The 22,194-nt window shown below is 40.6% G+C and overlaps 1 protein-coding gene across 1 annotated transcript; it reads right to left on the reverse strand.

The window, feature by feature from the left end:
• Nucleotides 1-5,158: 5,158 nt before the first annotated feature.
• LOC117470152 (sialate O-acetylesterase-like) lies at nucleotides 5,159-20,875 on the reverse strand. Its single transcript, XM_034114736.1, has 10 exons — nucleotides 20,687-20,875; nucleotides 20,336-20,497; nucleotides 12,380-12,543; nucleotides 12,065-12,203; nucleotides 9,464-9,632; nucleotides 8,735-8,832; nucleotides 8,516-8,649; nucleotides 7,190-7,344; nucleotides 6,080-6,266; nucleotides 5,159-5,933 (listed from the first exon to the last, which is right to left on the reverse strand). The coding sequence occupies exons 1-10, from the start codon at nucleotides 20,742-20,744 to the stop codon at nucleotides 5,676-5,678; spliced, it is 1,524 nt and encodes a 507-aa protein (XP_033970627.1). The 5' UTR covers nucleotides 20,745-20,875; the 3' UTR covers nucleotides 5,159-5,675.
• Between the last annotated feature and the right edge of the window lie 1,319 nt (nucleotides 20,876-22,194).

Raw genomic sequence — 22,194 nt, forward strand, 5'->3', positions numbered from 1 at the left:
GAGGATTGTCCACAGTATTGAGTGTATGTAAGTCGCTTTAAGGTAAAAGCAACTAACAAGTGACATGGAGAGGTCAGTGGCACTCAGACTCTACAGGGGTCATTTTTTGATCATGGGGCATCACCCTTGTACAGCATCAGGACAATATCTCTATGGAGTCAGACACTGAAAGTGTGCTGGAGGCTGATTCGTTGACTGGGACAGATGGAAAGATGAGGCTGATGAGACTGAAGAATCTGCGAGGAACGAACTAGGGGCAGAGAAATAATCATATTTTAACCCTTTAATTGCCAGACCAAGAAGAAATCTATGGACAAATTATTTATTTGCATTTTTTTATCAAATAGGACAAATAACCACAAACCATTTTTACTGACCACACAGTTTTGTTTTTATGAGCCTCTACCAACTGGTCGAGCTGGCCTTGGCAAAAGTGCATTTTCAACAATCATCATATAGTACAGTATTTGTATGCATCAAACTCAAATAAAACACAAACTCAAATAAATGTTTTTCTTTTATGGAAGATGAGCAATATATACAACCAGATATATTCATAAAAAATAATAAATTATAATTGTAAAACAAAAAAGAAATGGAAAAAAGTAATGGAAAGTGTTTTTCATTATAAAACGTTTGGCCAAACAACAAACAACTGGCCTAACAGCAAATGTCTATATCCTGTGTTGGCCTAACTTGCTCATGTGTGTGCAACTTTGGGCTGCATTTCATGCATGAAAGGTGCTATATAAATTATTATTGCTCTTTCACTCTGAGACTCATAAGGTAGTACTAGATTTAGTAATATTACCATGAATCTAGCCATTTATTTACCATATTTTATTGGAAAACACCTCTGAAACTCTGAAAAAGTCGTATTGCTAGTTTACAATATGAAGGCCAATTCGACCGGTTGGTTGAGCATATTTAAAAAAAATAATTACACCCTTGTTACAAAAATGTTTTGTGCATCAAGTTATATAATTCTGTTCAGTAAGTGCTCTGACACTAAAATATGTCAAAAATGATATGGTTACCTTACAAAAGTTGACCAAAGAGTGATTTCTTCAGGAGTGATTTTTAGCATGCCAACTTCTTCAGTGGAAGCTAGCTGAAGGGCATTCTGTTCGAACCACAGTGACATCTAGAGGTTGTTTTGTGCATAACATGTCAACCAAACGATAGAGCTGGCTGAATCAGATGGAGTTACACTTTTTTATTTATTTTTCAACAAGATATCAAAACACAAAATGTGCTCTACCAAATGGTGGCGCTGGCTGTTAAAGGTTAAGACAGCATCATCATAAGAGGCCAACAAGAGTGACAGGGTGTGTCACTTTGCTGAAGGATTGACCAGCTATGCAGGATATTCTCTGAAGATTTCCCAAGGGGTAAAAGCTGCTGCTGGAGTGCTGACTGGAAGTAGTGCTGATATCATGTCTACCATATCCTCTTAAAATAGTCTGTCCAACAATATAAGTCGAATGACACATTTTTATTTAAGATGCATTCTTGTACTAAGGAGGGGAATTTGAAAAAGAATACCTGAAAAAGTACTTGGTGTAGTTAAATTAGTATACTGAGTCAAACAGTATCACTCTCATTAAGAATTTATGGCAAACATTTTATCTCTCATCAAAGATAGCAGAAAACATGCATTATTGTACTCAACAGGGGAGTTTGACAGAGTACACAGTAAAAGTACTCTAAATAGTATTTATCAATCCTCAACCTCCAAGCTATTTTAATATAGATTTGAAGAAAAAAACCTTGATGCTGACTTGATCACGCAAACGGGAAATACAGCCGCATCAATTCAGCAGTGTCAGTAACATCAAACAGAGAGATACTCATACTTTATAAGATAGGGATTCATGGCTGACAGTGCAAGACAGACAGCCAGATAGACAGATCGCGAGACAGACAGACAGACAGACAGACAGACCAACAGACCGACAGACGCGCACACACATACGCACCCACGGACAGACTGTCTTCTGTATGTTTTGCATGTAGCCATATATTCAATGTATATTCGTGCAAACACGCACTGTACTGTCTAGGCCAGGGGTGTCAAACTCAAATACACAGTGGGCCAACATTTTAAAATCGGTACTAGTCGAGGGCCGGACTGGTTCAATGTTTATTGCAAAACGTATTGAAATAACTTATTGCACATATTAAACCTGCACTAACAAAGCTTAAATTATTGCCTATAAAAACAACATTAAACATTAAATAATTAGTTGCATTCATTTCTTATGGCTCTATATGCAGATTTTCCGGAGTCATTTCTTACGATTACATTTTTCCACAGGCCAACAACAGCTTCAAAAAAACAATTTCCCTCGAAGAAAAAACCAAACATGCCCTGTTGTCGCAAGAAAAAAAGGGCAGAAGGAAACATCCATTGAAACCCAGTTTGCTGCTCTGTGATGCTAGTTCAAGCCAGATACTTGGCATCTCATCTTGGGTGCAAGTTCATCAATGTTTGGGGTCAGGCTCTGAGCTGAGGAAATCCTCAGGATTGGGTGAAGGTGTGCGTGCCATATACCGGCGGGCCAGATCTAATAGTAATTAAAAATTATCCTGCGGGCCGAAATTAAATCCACCACGGGCCTGATTTGGCCCCCGGGCCTTGAGTTTGACACGTGTGGTCTAGGCAAAGAGTATTAACCTTTATTTTGAAGAGTACAGCGCAAGCATATGGCAAACTAGCCAATCAGAAGCAAGGAGGCACTGGAGACCCACCCACCTATGGAAACGAAACATTGAGTGGTATACTTGTTTTAACAGTAATGGCGCATTTCCACTACAGCGCGGAGCACGGTTTAAGAGGGCTGTGACGTCAGCGGCCCGTTTTTGGTTGCGTTTCCACTTGGCCTAGTACCGGCCGGCGGGTCCTAATTCACAGTTTTTCTGGCCTCATAAAATCGTGGGTCTAGGGCCAGAGACAACGAGGCTGAGTCGGGCTGAGTATGCTAAACTAGAGAGAGAATCGCTGGCAAGGGGGCTACAACTACAACAAGATGGACATATTTGACCGTGATTTAATTGTAATACACGTTTCAAAATGATGCCGAAGTAACAACATACTGATACCGGTTAGTAAAAACCATGAATTAATGCTTTGACAAGTCTGCAGACAGACGGCAGGCGAAAAACCTTTTAAAATGCGTGTTTTCTAAATGGGGATTGGCTAAGCTAACGCAGTATATGCTCCGACCGTCCACACTCACAACAACGGCCTATACAGACATAAATAAAGCAGCGACTGTATTCGCCATGACACAGGCAGTCTGTGGTTTGTACTTGTTTAACTTTTGTCTAGTTTCTGAACATATATGAGGAGCTGTGAGCTCTGAGTGCTAACAGCTAACGGCTGTGTTGTTTTTCTGGGGTTCTCATTGAAGATGACGTCACGGCTCCGCCTACACTGCGTTACTATAGATACTACCCCAGTTCCTAAACTGTAATGGAAATGCGCCATAAAGTGAGCCAGTCCTAACGAGGCCTAGCCATACCGAGCGAGGCCGAGCGAGGCTGTGTAGTGGAAATGCGCCATTAGAAACAGAAAAACGAAAAAAACGAGCTGAATTTCCGTTTTTTCGTTTTGGGGCAAAATTGAAAAACAAAAAAACGACCCGTTTCTGCTTTTTTTTTTGTTTCAATTATAGAACTAAAAAACAAACGGTTAAAACGTACCTTGGTCCAATACGAACAAGCCTATGCCTAATGACTGCCTGCAGTTGTTGTGTAGCCTGCTATATTTGTAAAAGCAGCCGTTGGTCTGATTTAGGTTGCAGTGAGATAATTACATGTGGCCAACACAACACTAAATAAAGGAATCAGTAAAAAATGCCGAAAGAGCTTCATTACCCAAATAATTTAAATTGGATTTTACAATCATAGTGAAGAAGTTTTAGGTGTATCCCGAATGGATGTTGCTTTTTTTGTGTCAATGTTTGTATGTTTTTGGAATATTATAAAACTCATATAATATAGATTATTTGTCTCATCTTTATACAGCATACCACAACAGCATTGTGAACACATGTGAAATGTTACATGAAGAATCTCCCAAACAATGACATTTTATACATGGGTCATGTAGTTACAATGATTATTAGAGTCAACCCATTTTCCAAAATGTTTCCCAAATGCAAGATATTACAATTGTATTTTTTGGTAACGTGTAAACCATGACAATGAGTCAAGTTTTGCCTCTTGACAACTTATGCTGCGTTCACACCGGACGCGATGCGAATATTCGCTTCGCTCTAATCGCTCCTATCGCATCGCTCTAAACGCTCGAGTTTCACCGCGGCTGCCAGCTGTGTTTACTCGCATCATTCAAACAAGACGCGCTGGCTCGGGAGCTACAACTACAACAACATGAACATATTTTACCGTGATTAAATTGTAATACACGTTTATAAATTATGCCGAAGTAACAACATACTGATACCGGTTAGTAAAAACCATGAATTAATGCTTGACAAGTCTGCAGACAAGACGGCAGGCGAAAAATCTTTTAAAATGCTTGTTTTCTGAATGAAGATCGGGTCGACCAGGCTAAGCTAACGTTGTATATGCTCATTCCACACTCATAACAACGACCTACAGACATAAATAAACCAGCGACTGTATTCGCCATGACACAGACAGTCTGTGGTTTGTACTTGTTTAACTTTTGTCCAGTTTCTGAACAGATATGAGGAGCTGTGAGCTCTGTGTGCTAACTGCTAACAGCTAACGGCTGATGTTGTGTGGTTGAACGTCAGTGACGGCAGGCTGAGATCCTCACCGCTGATTGGCTTCCGCGAGAACGCGTCACGTGAATTTGAAGCTCGAGTTGAAAAAATTGAAGGCACCGTTCAATCGCCTCAATCGCGTGATTCGCGCCGCGTCCACCGCTTCATGCTCGCCGTCGGAGCGAATTTGCGTCTGTCCGCGTCTCTGCATTGACTTTACATGTAATCGCGCCGCCCCCAAACATCGCATCGCGTCCGCTGTGAACGGAGCATTACCATTGTATCCTATGTTTACAGTAAGTTATAGTTCACATTTTGTTTCCATTTGAAACACAGTAGAGTATTTCCATGTGTTTTACTTTGAGACAAAACGCCGGCATTGAATGAAGCACACCCAGACAAAGTAAGTTGTTGATTTGACATTTATTTGTGGAACATTCTTTTGTTCAAATAAAATGTGTCCCACCAGAATGACAGAACTTTAAAACTTTCCAACTAAATCATTGCATAGCATCATTAGTGTAATGGTTTTAATCTCTATTCTGATACGGAGTAAATACTGCCCTCTCTGAGAATAATCAATTCACTCATACCCACCCAAATGAAATATCTAATGTCTTATCAATCCAAACAAGAATCCGAAAAATCTAAAGAAACTGACAATCAAGTACAGCAACTTATTTCCTCTAAATGCTTTCACTGCCTTTATATATGTAGACAACAGACAATTATTAGCTACTTCCTACCCATATTTATTGTCTAGTGTTACATCAATCCAAACAAGGAAAACAATCAAAACAAAATGACCATTAAGTACAAATGAAAACATCTTTCTTTCATTCCCTTTAAATAGGTGAAAACAACATTAGCTGAGTTTGACTTAGTTACAATCACCTGGTACATTTTGTTGACAGCTCCTCCTTACATTCCATCATCCTTTGGCTGGAGGTTGGTGGAAATAAAAGGCGGAGCAGGTAAAATCTTACTGGCGCTGTAGATTGGACAGGCTTTAAAGTCACAGGGCCAGTCTCTCCATGCATACCGCAGAGCAGCTACTTGTTCAGTGGGAGAACACAAGCTGGTAGATAACTGGACAGTGGTCGGACCCCACTGCATGATGGGAGCTAGAACCCAATGAGCCTGAAGATCCCATGGAGACTCACTCTCTGAGCAGCAGATCTTAAAAAGTAAACATTTATTTATTTAGCAATTATCGGACCAAACATCAGCCTTATATAATGAGCTATTATTTGTTAGCATATTAAATAAAGCCAGCAGTGAATATCGGACATAACCTACACAGACTGTGCCGCTGCCAGCCTTACCTCAAAGATGTTTTCAGACGGAGTGACAGAGACTTCTTGGTCGTAGGTAACCTCGAGATACTTTGGAGTGGACAGGATTTGGCTTGGGAAAGGTCCACGAAAGGCCACGTCCTGCTCACCATACGCCACTGCCCTTGCTCCCAATGACAGTCTGAAGGCTACGTCCTGCTTGTCTCGGGGATGGATCCTAAAACAAAACAATAATAATTTCCTCAAAAATAGCCTTTTTACAAAACATCATGCGAAACCGTTATGAACACGTGTGACCTTATTCCTCATATTATTTAAATTGCCAAACGTATTATTATTATTATTATTTTGAATTATATCTAAAAGGTCAAACCCGATGATGTTTAAAAATAGCATTGAACTTTTTCACCTCTTTTCTTTAGAGATACATTTAAATGTAATTCTTGTCAATATATTCCTGAGGGAGATGCACAGGCCTTGATGAATAAAAGGGATTATTACATGGTTTAGTTGAACACTCGATTCTGATTGGTCAATTCAGAACACGTGACATGTTGTTAATCCAGTAGTACAGACCGCTGTCAAGGATTTATTGACCGTTGTTAAGGACGCTCACATTTGCCGAAAGAAGTCCGGTCGATTTAACTGTATACAGTTTGCATGTTTGCATGCAGTTTGCATGCAGTTTGCTTTTCAAACTGTTTGTTTGTCTTTAGTTTTCCGTTGTCTACCGTCTAAGAGAGACATGGAGGATTTTAATATTAATTTTTATATATTTGGAGAGCACAGTAGGGTTCTATGAATTCATGCTCTGAATTCATGCTGATCAAGGGTTCTCTGATTCATGCTGATCAAGTTCCCTCCGCTTCGCGTCAGGCTCCCGATCAGCCTGTCGGGTGTTCTTTTACCCATAATGACCGCCTCGCTGCACATTATCCCTTACATGTTTTACATATTGTAAAGCTTATGAGTGCAAAAAAACAGCTACATGAAAGAGTTGTTGTTTATGTGTTTCCATTAGCAAATCAACAATCTATGCAAATCATACAAAGGTATCTCCAAATACTTGTAAAGCAAAATAATGCTCCCTGGTGTTGTACAGGTTCATATTCTACAAGTTCATGTTAAGACATTTCTTACGGGTAATAGGGAGATGTTTCATCTGGTAAATCCATAGCCACAGCCATGAAAGTGTTCTGCATCCGGGAATTTGGGACAAAGCCGGTATCTGCTGTCTGGTGCCAGCGGATATTCGGATAGGCGTCACTTTTGGAATTCTTTTTCCAGGTACTCAGCTGGAAGTGCAAATAAATCATGGATTAGTGTTCCCCCTGAAACTATAAAACGCCAGGTTTTTTATTTTATTTAACAAAAACAAAGGCAAATAAACAATGTTTCCCTCAGTATTCATTCAGCAGTAAAGTACTCCTGCGAGTCCATGAACATGACAAGTGTCTGTGGTTACTTCACTTTTATGGGCGCCGCTACTCAAATGTCACAGTATCATAATATCCATTGAAAAAAAATGCCGGTGCCGGACACACACGTCATACACACAAAGTGGAGCTGAGCAGAAACAGACACCCATAATGCGCCATTGTGACCGGACACCTCCTCCTTAGAGCAAATAATTGGGCAGTTTGATGTTTGTAGAAGTGTATGTGGTTAAAGTGGTGGCAGCCTGCAGTCTCTCTTTAGCTGATCTAATGAAGGTAAACGTAGGTATGGCGGTGCATAAAAGGCACTGGGCGCTGGTGCTGTACTTCTCGGAGGCTGCTGTGTTATTAGTCCCGCTAGCTCCTGATGCTGCAGCGAGTTCATTGAGTGAATGAGGTTTTCTTTCTATAAAACTGCTGTGGGCAGCAGGCACTGTGAGAGTCACTGACATGAATTCGTAGATCAAGGCAGACTGGTTTACAGACTCTCCTAATTTGCCGATCCGATGCTTAAACAAATAGCTGCACACCCCCAGCCGAAATGTCCTTAAAATGAAGTCAAGAGTTCGAAATAAAATTCCAATAATGTACAGTATGTACTGCTGTCATTTCCAAACATAACATTCTGCAATTAAATGGCGGTCTCCTGTGTGCTATTTCCTTTTCACTGGAAACTTTCTCATGGTAACGAGAAAGTAAGTCTTGCTTACGAGAAACTTTCCTGTTATCCCGACTTTTTTTAATTTAATTTTTGTTTCAGGTCTCTTTAGGGGCTCCGTAGTTTTTTTCTATTTGGGGGGAGGAATGAATACAAAATTAAACCAACTTTAACACATTTCGTTTTTTCATGTTTAAATAAGTGCTGGGCAGTGGATATTATTTATGTAAATGTTATAATTTGTGTGTGGATTTTGAAAACTGATTGATAAATATTTTTGAAAGAATTATATTTTTTAAGTGATAAAGTAAAGACCAAAATATAGTGTGGTGTAATTGTGCTTTTTAAACTAAACTACTGAAACTAACATACCTGGACAAATCCAAAAGGGAAATCGGGAGCTGTCTGCCCGCCTGAGCCCTGATGAAATGCCATCCTCCAGTCATCAATCATAGCAGGGAAGGAACAGCTGTACTTCTTTTGATGATAGATATAATTTGACTCCCCTTAGAGACGCAACACGAAAACAACACTTTTAGATGCGTAACGTGTTGGTTATACTGAACACCTGATACATGCAGCCCGTCCTACCTTGGTACCAGATGGCTCCTTTGATGGTCATGTTGAGCAGCGGGTGGATCATTGCATTCCACAAGACTGAATTATCTTTAGGTGTGAGATAACGTTTTCTAAAAGTAACAACAATTCGGTTGAGAGCAGGAGAAAATGTATTACACTTGCATTAGAAGATTGTGTAAAATGTTCAAATGAGAAAATGAAATGATCTTTTTGAGTTGAATGTTTCTTGTTTATCTTCAAATGTATTTTCTCTTTGTGCTTGTCTGGTTTTATTTCCTGTCTTTATATTTTTTCCTGCCTTAGAAATTGTTTGCCTTGAGAGGTATAATACGAAGCCAGATTAGAGGGTTAGTGATGTATGTCGACCCTATTTTCCGTACTACGAAGGTGGCTGTCTTTTAACCTAGCTAAATAACCATGGAAACTTACGCTGCCCCGGACCAGGTTAGGTTCAGAGTTTAGGCTTGAATATGGCAAATACAGCTGTTCAACTAGCTGTTTTGGAAAACTGTAACATTTACCCATAAGGTTTAAGTTTTATGTAATCAGAATAGTGGGATCCGCATTTAAATATATACAAGTCTATCACCCAATATCATAGCAATACGTTGGAAGGGCACTAGCAAGAGGGCATATATCTTTGCAAAGGAAATAAAACATTGACTGGGTTAATCTATGCGTGTAAACATTGAATTAAATATCAATGTGATTTGAGAATCGATACAGTAAATGATTCTGTACCTGCTTTTTGACTCATGTAGCAGTCCACACTGCTGTAGTGCTCTTGCAGAGGACCAGGCTTCGATAGGTGTGGTCGCCCAACAGGACTCCACCAGTCCTATGGGGTACTGCAGCTTATCATACAAATTACGCCCAAAGAGCCAGCACACTGCAGAGAATCCTGCCAGATCTGGAAAATACAATTGTATGTTAATCATTGAGCAAAAAAACAAAACACTTCTGGGGTCATTTGGGTGGATTTTCCATATTTCTGGCCCCCCTTGGTCGATTTTGGTGATTGACATCTCTTTTTAACCGTCAGAGACAATGGAATCGAGTGAGAGTGACGCGTAGAAAAACCGGAAGCTGCGCTAACCTCTGGTGGCTACCATTAGCAGCTCATTTTTATTCTCCGATTTTTGCCTAAAAATGGAATTATGGATTATCAATAATTGTTCAAAGTGACAGACACATTGGATTTACCCAGTGGTTCTCAAACTTTTTCTGTCAGGCCGCCCCTATGGAGAAAAAAAAAAGTCAGGCCCCCCCAACATAAGTCAGGCTCAGTGGCGGCGCCAGAGATTTATGTTGGGGGTGCTGTGGGGTAGCTTGACGTTTCATAGAGGGTGCTCAAACATTTAGGGTTTCCCATTAATGTACCGGTCGCTACAGTGGAATTTTCTACTGCAACAATCCCCACGCATATACACAATATACCCGCGACTGTTACAATGAAGGCTCGATAATCAGCTCATGGCATATAGGTGTAAGCAGGGGTAAAGTGCTATTTTTATAGGTGGTGGTGTGTGGACCTCACATAGGAGGGTCCGGGGGCAAGCTCCCCCGGGAAGATTAATTTTTAAATATTGAAGTTAAATGCATCAATCTGGTGCACTTTGAGAGCAAAATGAAGAGATCTATGGATACCTCTCTCAACACCCATATGAAACAGAACTGTAAACAGATTTACTTTTTCTTTATGGATATTTTACAAATCACCCTTTTAAACTTTATTCTTTTTTTACTGTCATATAGTATTTCATACCTGTTTTTCATTTATTCTCTTATTTCTTTATAACTATAATGATCATATAAACGTGTGCCTCGGAAATAATTGTTTACATTAATGGTGACCAAAACGTTTGAGACCCACTGAGATAACACTGAGAGTCCTTTAGCTCACTGAGTCTCTCAGTCTGACAGGAGAGGACTCTCCTCCACTTTGTTGTTGAAAAAACTCCTTATATCCGTTAGCGTTGCTCGCTAGCACCAGAAGCTAACAACAACGATCTCCGGTACCGTTGCGCTCTCTCTCTCTCTCGCTCGCGCACGCACACAAAATGGCTCGTTCCACACACACACAGAGCCAAGCTTTAATGAAACACAGAAACACAGACGTAATAGTACCGTACTGTATCATATTATTTTCGAATCAATAATTTTTCAAATTATGATTTTTTATTTTCTTTATCTTTTTTTTATTTTTTTTAATAAACATTTTTCCTCCTGGTCTCTCGCGCCCCCCCCTGTCATGCCTCTGACACTTTGCCCCCCACTTTGGGAACCACTGGATTAACCTATGGATTAACCTTCAGCCGCGTTTTTTCTCGTTTTAATGCCATTGAACACGACTTTTGATCAGAAAACGACACAGGTAAGACATATTGCCGTGTTCGCTACCTAGCGCCACGTGTTTTGATGTCTTTTTTTGTTGCGAGTTCTTATCATGGAGTGATGATATAGACACCTGTCGATTCTGTGTCTTCTCACGATGCTAATCGAGGGGTTGGATGTGCAGTTACGATAAGTAATAAGGGTGTTATGAGTGAGTTTCTGTGCAGTCGCCGTTAGCATTCTTTCGCTCATGGCTAATTCAGAGGGTCAGCGTTAGCTTTGTGTTTTTTTTTGCAAAGTACAAATAAAATGATCAGTTAGCTGAGTTTCTTCCCGTTACATGGATATAAAACATTCATAGTTTATTAAATATTAAGAAGCCCTCAGACGCTGTTTCCTGCAGATGACGCGTTTTTCCGCCCAGGGGCGGGTCGATGGGGTTCAACAGGTTTTAACCTAACAATTCACTAGTTGGATAAATGTGTATGTGTATACATGTTTCTATTACAAAGCATTTAAATCAGGCTCAGTTCCAGATAAAGGTGGAGTAGGTAAGTTTGAGAAACCGGCTCGAGATACACTTTTTGTTATATTCCATGGAATGCTCTTAACATCCCGATAGCAATGAATATCTTAAGTGCTTTGACAAAAAATCCATTAAAAAATGTCATCTGTGGAAGCCGTAGTACTGTAAAAAGCACGACCAATCATTTTAGCCGGCCCGGCTAAAATAACTGGATGGCCTACCTGCCTGTCAGCCTTCCATCTGTGCACAAACTTATCTCGTGCCCTCATTGGTCATGTGCGCGTTCGTGTGTGTTGGAGGAGGGGCTCTGTAAGGAAGTGGCAGATTTTTTCCGGTTGTGTATTTTCAAATTCTAGCGCACTCGAGCTGGTTTCTCCAAAATTTCCTACCCCACCTTTAAGTAAACCACCTAAACAATTAAGATGCACACACACATTTAAACCATTTTATAATAAAACAAATAAAACACTAATTCAACCCACTTGCTGGCTGCACAGACCAGGGAATTTGGATGTCAATCAAATCAGTTTGCTCAGTTTCACTCTTTTTCTGGGATGCCATAAAAGTCCTCACATGAGGATAATGTGCTGCACGCTTCAGCTCCTCTGATGCATTGAAAATCTTTTGGAGAATAAATTAAATAGTTAATGTAACACACACACACACACACACACACACACACACACACACACACACACACACACACACACACACACACACACACACACACACACACACACACACACACACACACACACACACACACACACACAATCTCAAATAAATAGTTAACTAACTTTAAATACTCCAGATACTTCAAACAACATGTTGCTCTGCCCTCCGCACAGCCAAACGTCTCCAAACAGCACGTCTGTCAGAACAGCTGTGATGTTCTGCACGGCTGCTGTCACATTGTAGGGACCTCCAGCTTCAACAGGGTCTAGAGTGACCCGCCAGGTACCTGTAAAGACAGTCACCTTCAGCACCACAGTCACACACATCCATCAATCTCCCCACCGCATTGTTAATTGTCAATATTTATTTTATATTAAGCATGGACTCCCTCATTGTCATGTAACCTGAGCCAGTTTTTGAGACCAAATTATGAAATGAAAGCTGTGACACTTTGTCTCTTATTATATCAACTCGCCAGATACCTGTAAAGATAGTCAGTGACACTTAGGGCTCTTCTAATTTCCAGCCGGAAGAAACGTCAAAACTTTCGAAGTGTCTGGCAGTGGCTCAGTCAGTAGGGGCTTGGACTGCGAGCCTACGTGCGTGGTTGGTCCCGGAAGGAGAGAAGTGAATTGTTTGTTTGTGTGTGAATCTCGTTTGTTTCGTCCAACGTATAGTTTGTTTTTTTGTTCGTAGTTCCCCCCCCCCAAACAGCCTTGCTGTCTGGGGGTTTCCCCCGACCTGTGTGTTTTTCGTTTTGATGGATATACTGGCAACGAAAACTGGAATGGCTTTATCGACTGCGTCACGGATCACGGACATTGACACATTACAGCGGAGTGTGGAGAGGGATGGAAAAACTGTGAATGAACAAGGAAAGGACAATGACAACGAGAATACGAGCGGACAAAAAGGAAAAACAGGAGTAGGGGAACAAAAAGAGGTGAGAGAGGAGCTGGAGAGGGTGGTGGAAGAGGAGAAATATAAAAAAGAGCTTACTGTGGTGGTGGCGGTGGAAAGCGGAAAAGCAGTGGTATCTGTAATGGATCTGCTAAAAGGAGTTAAAAAAGAATGTGGAGTGGTGATGGGGTGCAGGGTGAAAGGAGATGGCCTATATGAAGTGACAATGGCTGATGAAAAAGGAAAAAATAAAATAATGGATGGGATAAGGATAAACGGAGCCATGGTGCGGGGCAGAGACTGTATGATAAAAGAACTTACAGTATCATTCCTTAACATACCGGCTTACATTTTGGATACCACAATTAAAGGCAGATTGGCAATGTGGGGGGTTCTGCCTGTCTCGGCAATCAAGAGAAGAGTGTGGCCAGGCACAGAGGTTGCAGATGGGACGAGGTTCCTGCGGGTGAAGTTCAACAAGGAAGTAACGTCACTCCCGTACTCAACCAGATTTGATACTCTCGAGGGTCCGGAGTACTTCAGGGTGATCCACGATAAACAAGTACCGGTCTGCAGGTTGTGCATAAGGCCAGGGCATTTATATAAAGAATGCCCTGAGTTCAGATGCTATAAATGTACACTATGCCCGGGACTGTGTGGCTCGGGAAGAGGGGGCGAGTGGAGCCAGGGGGAGAGGAAGTGCCCAGGCGGAAAAAACAGCTGAGAATGAAATTGAGGAAGAGGAGGGTGGAAGTCAGGAAGAGAGTGAAGAAGAGGGCAGAAGTGATGAGGCTGGGAGCAGGATAAACAAAGAAGCTGTGGCTGCTGTTGCGGCTATATTTGTTGCTGCTGCTGCAAAGAGAGCCGCTGATACGGCTGCCGCTGACGATGGAGGAGACGGAGGGAGGAAGAAGGGGAAAGCAGACGACGGAGGTGCGTGTAGTAGTGGAGCCAATGCTGCTGCTGTTCCAGCTGCTGATGTTCCTGCTGCTATGGATGCTGGACAGGCTGCGAGGAGTGGTGAGGGTTTGGCGGATACTGAGGCGGATGCTGATGTGGATGTTGATCCGGGTGCGGATGCTGATGCGGATGCTGATGCGGATGTGGAAGCTAAACCTGATGCTGGAGGAGGAGCTGTCGGTGGGAGGAGAGGAGGAGAGGGAGCAGGAGATGGAGGAGGTGATGGTGGAGACGGGGGACAGACTGCTGAGGAAATGCAGGTCATAGAATGAATGAATACAATTACAACTTTCATAACACTGGTAATGGTGACAATTTCCTCCTTCAATGGGAATGGGCTGAGGTCCAAGGACCGGAGAGAACAGGCCTTAATGATATGTGACTCAGACATTATATGCTTGCAGGAGACACATTGGGATGAGAGGTGTGTGGAGGATGTAAGGAAAGAGTGGATGGGAGAAATGTATGTAAATAATGGGAGTGTGGGTGATAGAGGGGTGGCAATATTAATTAAAGCAGGGGTGGTAATGAATATAAGGAAAGTTGAGGATGATGGTGTTGGGAGAATGGTTGGGATAATGTTCGAGTGTATGGGGGAAACTTTTAGATTAGTTAACGTATATGCACCGAATGAGGTAAGGAGGAGGAGGGAGTTTTTTGAAGGGTTGGAGGGTAAATGTGGGGGGAAATGTATGATTGTTGGTGACTTTAATGTGTGGTGTTCGAAACTGGATGTGTCTGTTAATATGGGTTTTAATAGTGATTCATCACGTGGTGCTCTCAAAACAATAATGGGGACAAATGGGCTGCTGGATGTGTGGAGGGAAAGGAACAGTAGGGAGCGGGTTTTTTCTAGGAATCAAGTGGTGGGAGGGATATTAAAACAGAGTAGAATAGATTTAGTGTGGAGTAATTTAGGGGAGAAAATTGGCAGAATTGGGTATAGGAATACTGCCATGAGTGATCATAACATCTTGAGTTTCTGCATTGGAACAGTGATGAAAGGAAGAGGAGGAGTGTGGTGCCTAAATGCCTGTCTGCTGAATGATGATGGATATAAAGTTAAAGTGAGAGAATGTATGGAAAAAAGGGGAGGTTTGAATGGTGAGGATGTGGGGGTGTGTTGGGAGGGATTTAAAAATGAAATTAAAGGGATAAGTATAGGATTTTGTAAAAATAGGAATAAAATAGAAAGAGAGAAAGAGAAAAAGGTTAGGGAAGAGTTACATTTAGAGGCTCAAAGGGTAGATATAGAAATAGGGAGAGATCTGGATGAGTATAGTCGTTTGAAGGATGAGCTGGGGGAGATAGAGAAGAGAACATGTAGAGGTGCTATAGTTAGAAGTAGGACTAGGTATGCGGTTGAAGGAGAGAAAAGTACAGGGTTCTTTTTGGCTTTAGAGAAAGAATAATATAGAGCAGGTTGAAGGAAAAGGAGGAGAAATAATATCAGATTTTGTAGGGATTGCCGAGAGAGTTGAGGAATTTTATAGGGAGTTATTTGAGGCTGAAGAGATTGATAGGGAGAGCTTAGAACAGGTGATAGATAGTATGGAAGCTAGGTTGAGTGATGAAGGTAGGGAAATGTGTGAGGGGGAGATAGGACTAGGGGAGATATAGTTAGCTATAGCAGGGTTAGGTAGGAATAAGAGTCCAGGGATAGATGGTCTGACATCCGAGTTCTATATAGAGTTTAGGGAGGGGCTGGCGCCAATACTCCTTAAACTGTACAGGAGCCTGGAGGAGAGGGATGAATTGCCGGCCGGTATATCTACAGGGATTATTAGTATATTGTTTAAGAAAGGAAATAGGAATAAATTAGAAAACTATAGACCACTTAGTATGTTAAATACGGATTATAAAGTGCTAGCACGGGTGTTAGCGAATAGAATTAAGAGGGTTATAAAATCAGTAGTGGGAAACACACAGGCGTATAGTATTCCAGGGAGAGATATTTGTGACACTATTAGTAGTATTAGGGACACAATTAGTCACATGAAGGAGGGTATAGGTGGGATAGTAGTTAGTTTAGATTTAAATAAAGCTTTTGATAGGGTTAGTCATGGATTTTTGTATAGAGTGTTAGAGAAGGCAGGATTTGGGAAAAGATTAATAGGGTGGGTAAGGAGGATTTATAGTAGTGCAGTCAGTTGCGTTAAAATTAATGGGGTGGTAACCAATGTGTTTAAGTTAGGGAGGTCGGTCCGGCAAGGATGCCCTCTCTCAGCAATGCTGTACGCGCTGTCAGCCGAGCCCCTCGCGACTCTGCTGCGGCAAAACAGGTTTATCAAAGGAGTGGAGGTGCCAGGAGGGGGGGTTAGTTTAGTTTATCAGTATGCAGACGACACCACCATTACAGTTAAAGATAGGGAAAGTGTTAGGGAAGTGTTGAAGACAGTCAGTTTGTATGGTAGGGCATCAGGAGCTAGGGTGAATTTAGATAAATCAGAGATTATGTACATAGGACAGGTGAGGGATAGGATTTGTGATATAGGGTTGAAGGAAAATAAGGATTATTTTAGGGTGTTGGGGATCAATTTGGGGATTAAAGATGTGGAGGGTAGGGACAGACAGTATGTAGAGTTAATTAATGGAATAGTGAAGACGTTGAGGTTTTGGAAGATGAGGGGGCTTAAGTTGAGGGGGAAGATAGCTGTAGTGAATGGGTTAATCATGAGTAGGGCACTTTATATAATGACGGTTTTAGATGTGCCGGATAGTGTAGTGAATGAAATAGATAAGATAGTTAGTGAGTTCATATGGGATGGGAGGGGGGTAAGGATAGCTAGAGAAGTGTTAGAAAATGAGTGTAGGGATGGAGGTTTACAGCTGATAAACTTAAGAAGGAAAATTAAAGCAATTAGGATTAAAATGATGGTTCGCTATTTGGGAAATAAGGAAGATCAGTTATGGAAAATATTCTTAAAGGAACAAATAAATAAATGTGGAGGATGTGGTGATAGTGCTATTTTTATGGTGCTAAGAAAGGGGATGTTGAAAGGTTTGAATGCTTATCAAATGGAAGTAATGAGTGCATGGGGTGAGTTTTTGAAGTATGTTAGGTATGAGTGTGTGAATGTGCAGCAGGTGTGGGAGCAGCCGATCTTCCTTAACCCAAGGATCACTCATGAGAAGTGTTCCCTATTCAATCTGCCGATGTGGAGAGCGGGGATGAGGAGGGTTAAGGATTTAGTTTTAGAGTATGTACCAGGCTTTATGAAGGCACAGGTGATAGTGGATGAGGTTAGGGAAATAGATGAAGTGATGTATCCAGGGACAGCTGAACGAATGATGGAAGAAATCAAAGATGGAATGCCGAGTGAATGGTTAACAATGATTGAGAGTGAGATCGTTATAGGAAAGGAGAGTGTGGTTGATTTATATGTGGGGAAAGAGGATGTCAATGTTAAAATAGAAGATGTTAAAACAAAAAATATGTATAAATGGTTAAAAGGGGATGTTATTAGGAGACCTGCATCAGAGAGAGTATGGACGAGTGTTGTGAAAGGTCTGACTGGTAGAAGAATGTGGGAGAATGTGAAAATTAAATGGAACAGTATTGAATGTGAACATTTTGATTTTTTGTTGAGACATAATAGGGTGTTTAACAATCTGATAATTAGTCATTTTGAGGAAACTGTTGAGAGAGAGTGTGATGTTTGTAGAGACCAGGTTGAAACATGTTTGCATGAGTTTGTTGAATGTAGAGAGCTTGGTGTTTTTTTTGGAAGGATGAAAGAGTTAATTGGTAGATGTTGGAATGAATGGTATGTGAGAGAAATGGATTGGAAGGAGCTGTGGCTGTTTGGTGTGATTGAGAAGAAGGATGAATGCAATGTGAATCTATTAAACTATGTTCTGAGCCACGCCAGGCGTGCGGTCCAGATAAGGAGGAACATTGCCCATTTCGAGGGTAAAATGTCTGACGTGTGGCACATAATGAAGAGGACAACAAAAAGGGACATAAACCTTGTTCTCATACATGTGAAAAAGGACATATTTTGTGAGGATTTTGTAAATGGCAGCAAATTAATTGAGATGGATGAGGAGGGAGCTTTGTGCTTCAACTTTGAAAAGTGACATAAGACACACTACTTTTCAGTTAAATAATGACAGTATATGTCATTTTTTGTATGCGTTTCATACAAATTATGAAGCTATATGACATATTAAATGTGTGTCTTTGTTATATGCAGTAAGTACTTTATGTAATAGTGATGAACTGTTAAATGTCTATTTTTGATAATAAAAGATAAAAAATAAAAATAAAAAAAAGTAAGAGGCTTGGACTGGGAGCCGTAGGGTCGCCGGTTCAAGTCCCTGAACTGACCTATAATATGGAGTGTGGAATGCTACTTGGAGAGGTACCAGTTCACATCCTGGGCCCTGATGTGGTGCCCTTGAGCAAGGCACCGGACAACACCCCACTCCCCATTGGTCCCCGGGCGCTGTGCAATATATGCCCACTGCTCCTAGTACTAGACTCCTGGTACTGGTGTAAGAGTTTACAATATGCAGTGGTGTTTAGTGTTAAATATTTCTTTATAAATCATTTAGTATAATCACACAAATTCTGTGTTTTGTATTTAATAATTCTGTGTTCTTTATTTATTAAACGTTCAATACCTGACTAGGTCTAGAATCAGTGAGCGGAACCTCCAGAATTTAGTCACTGTATAGGCGATTATTTTTGTGGGGACTTCCCCCTTAATTTTGTGTCCCTCACGTTTCCTCTTCCCTTTTTTGTGAATGTTCCACGTGAGTCACTGTAAGGGATATCTAATGTAATACTGATTCGTTGTATATCTGTTGTCAGTCAGTGAATAAACGGTGATCAGCTCAACTTCATGCTGGCTCGTGTCTCATCCATCAACAGAGGACACATTTCACTGTGTGTGTTGCGTGCTCTGCATGTGTGACCATTAAAGAGGGTTTCATCCCTCCAATTCTATCAATTCTGAGTGTAGGAGTCACAATGCTAAGTTACCCTGTGTTACTGTTTTATTATTATTATCATTATTTGTTAACACCACACACATTGGTAATTGATCAAATAATTTAGGGACAAGGGGGTGAGATTAAATAAGTTATACTTCTTCTCACTCCTTTTCGAACACTAGATGTGGGACTGTTTATGGTGCTAATGCTGTTGTTGTTGTTGTAAATGTCAGTTTGTTTTGTTTTCTCTTACATGACTATGCACTGAAAAATTGTTTGTTTTTTAATTATTTATTTTACTTGTTCGAAATACATTTATCAATCAATCAATCAAATATTTCTGGTAATTGTCACATGGGTGTGTTTATGGTATTTATTTAGGGCACCTGTTGTATGTGGGGATTTGTAGAATGACAATGAGGGTGAGATAAGATCTGATAACTTGGACAGATATGTATATAATCATATATTCATTTTCCATTCATCTGTTCTCTTATATCTTTGAAAACAGTTGGCCTCTTTTTTTCCCCAGTGTTAAGCATCAAACGATCTGTGCGTCTGCCCCTGTAATAATGACACATTTCCGGGCGCTACAGTGGAATGTTCAACTGCAACACTCCCCACACACACATACACAGTATCTATACACACTTGTTACAATGAAGGCTCGATAATCAGCTCACGGCATATAGGTGTAAGCAGGGGTAAAGTGCTATTTTTATAAGTGGGGGTTGGACCTAATATCCTCTATTGAAGTTAAATGGATCAATCTGGTGCACTTTGAAAGCAAAATTAAGAGATCTATCTCTCAACAGTCAACACCCATATGAAACAGAACTGTAAACAGATTTACTTTATATATTTTACAAATCACTCCCCTTTTAAACTGTTTTCTTGTTTTACTGTCATATAGTATTTCATAACTGTTTTTCATTTATTCTCTTATTGTTTTATAACTATAATGATCATATGAAGGTGTGCCTCGGAAATAATTGTTTACATAAATCTGGACCAAACCGTTTGAGACCCACTGAGATAACTTAGACCAAAGTTAACTATCTAAACACTCAGAGTCCTTTAGCTCACCTGAGTCCCTCAGTCTGACAGGAGAGGACATTCCCTTCACCTTGTTGTAGAAACAGCTCCTGATATGGTTACAGCTCTGAGCATGCAGTCTCTTTCACATCACTCCCCAACAGGATCAATCAGTTCAACCTGTTTGGTAGCCTTTGGTTGTCAGCATAAAAACATCAGATAGGAAATAAAATGCTTTTACTCACCGTTTGTCACTGTGGCCTGCGAGATTTTCTGTTGGTGTTGTCCTGACAAGGTGAATTTCACCTGTGCCCCCTCGGATCCATAGCCCCAAACTACAGCTCTCTCTGGAGACTTCTGCAGCACCATGTGGTCTTTATAGTAGGAAGCGAAGCGCAGGACCCCATCTACACACATACACATTAATATGCGAGTGTAGAAACATTAAAATAACAATACATAAAGAAGGGATTTTGGAGATAGTGTAAGTAAGTGCAAATATGCCTTTTTGTTTCTGTTTTAAAATAATAACGCAGTAACATTTTGACACGGCAAGAAGTTGTAGTACAGGTTAATGCTGACCAAACGATACTCACCACATTCGTGAATAGAAGCTGCAACCAGTATAAAAACACCACAAAGTCTTATCGCCATGACAACAAGATGATTTCCAGGTTAACCAAAAGCTGCAAAGTCACGCAGACTGAGCTTACGTGATGAAGTATCAAACAGTAAACTAACTCGTGACTTATCCAAACGAGTTTAGCGAGTTTTTTCAGTATGTCACATTCGTAAACAATAGTGTAGCACACTGCGGTCCTTCAAAATAAAAGCACACAAGCTCAAAAGTGCCAACCTTTTAATCCATTTTAAAAGTCTGTCTCACAACATCACAAACAAGCCTATAATGACTGTTTGCAGTTGTTGTGTAGCCTGCTATATTTATAAAAGCAGCCGTTGGTCTGATTTAGGTTGCAGTAAGATAAGTAACCTTCAAGGTGATCCCTCTTCGCGTCGGGCTCCCAGACATTAAACGGCAAAACATATTCAGTTGCCAGTTACTTTGGCATTAGGGCAGGGATATCTAGATACTTTCCAAGGTTTGACATCATGCATTGTGCTACTATTTTTAAAGTACAAATTGTATTTGTTTAATGCTTGATGATGATCCCTCTGCATTGATTGTGATGCTTGTACTTTTTATCCTTTTGTCTTTCCTCAGGACAGGCACCGCAGTCCCCTAGCTCCTCTCACCAGCACCACCTGACCTCCCCCACATCAACATGAAGCCCTCTACCTCCTATTTCAGCTCCTGATCCTGGAGGGCAAGGTCATACATGGACGCAATCCTTGGAAAAAGTAGTTTTTATTTACAAAGCTAATATTGTTTTTTCCTCCCTTTTCCTTTATGGTTCAAACATGTAGGAAAGCGAGGCATTCAGGAACTCAAGCCTTTCTTATCTATTGTTTTTCATCTTCGAGCTAGTCCCAGACAGCTGGGAACTTTACTGGGGATGTGTGCTAGCATAGTTGATGCTTATTTACTAAGTGTGTCATGTCATTTTTTCAATAATCTCCAGAATGAACATTTAAGACAAGTTGTGTGCTTAAAGTGCTAATAGCCACATTAACCCACCATAGCTGTTATGACAATTTCATTTTTGTTTGTAAAGTCGTAGTCAAAATAAACCTCTTTTTTTTATTTATTGGGAAATCTGCTGAATAAAAAAAGTATACAAGGTTTGGTAAATGGCACACTGTTGCATAAATATTAGGGCTGTCAGTCGATTAAAATATTTAATCGCGATTAATCGCATGATTGTCCATAGTTAATCGCGATTAATCGCAAATTAATCGCACATTTTTTATCTGTTCTAAATGTACCTTAGAGGGATATTTTTCACGTTTTTAATACTCTTATCAACATATGAGTGGACAAATATGCTTTATATGTTTGTTTATTATCATTGAACAATGACAAATATTCTCATGAATATTAAACACAACAACCTGAACATTACAAATATTCGCTTCAATTCAACCTGGAACCTCTCATACAATAATACTGTGTGTGTGTGTGTGTGTGTGTGTGTGTGTGTGTGTG

The sequence above is a fragment of the Trematomus bernacchii genome, unplaced genomic scaffold (assembly GCF_902827165.1).
Source record: "Trematomus bernacchii unplaced genomic scaffold, fTreBer1.1, whole genome shotgun sequence".
NCBI lineage: Eukaryota > Metazoa > Chordata > Actinopteri > Perciformes > Nototheniidae > Trematomus > Trematomus bernacchii.

Excerpts from the sequence above, each read along its gene's own strand:
- LOC117470152 (XM_034114736.1), bottom strand. The coding sequence starts at position 20,744 with ATGGCGATAAGACTTTGTGGTGTTTTTATACTGGTTGCAGCTTCTATT. Across the intron at positions 12,544-20,335 it reads GCAGGCCACAGTGACAAACG|GTACCTGGCGGGTCACTCTA; the intron begins GTGAGTAAAAGC and ends CTGTCTTTACAG. Across the intron at positions 12,204-12,379 it reads AAGTATCTGGAGTATTTAAA|ATTTTCAATGCATCAGAGGA; the intron begins GTTAGTTAACTA and ends ATTCTCCAAAAG.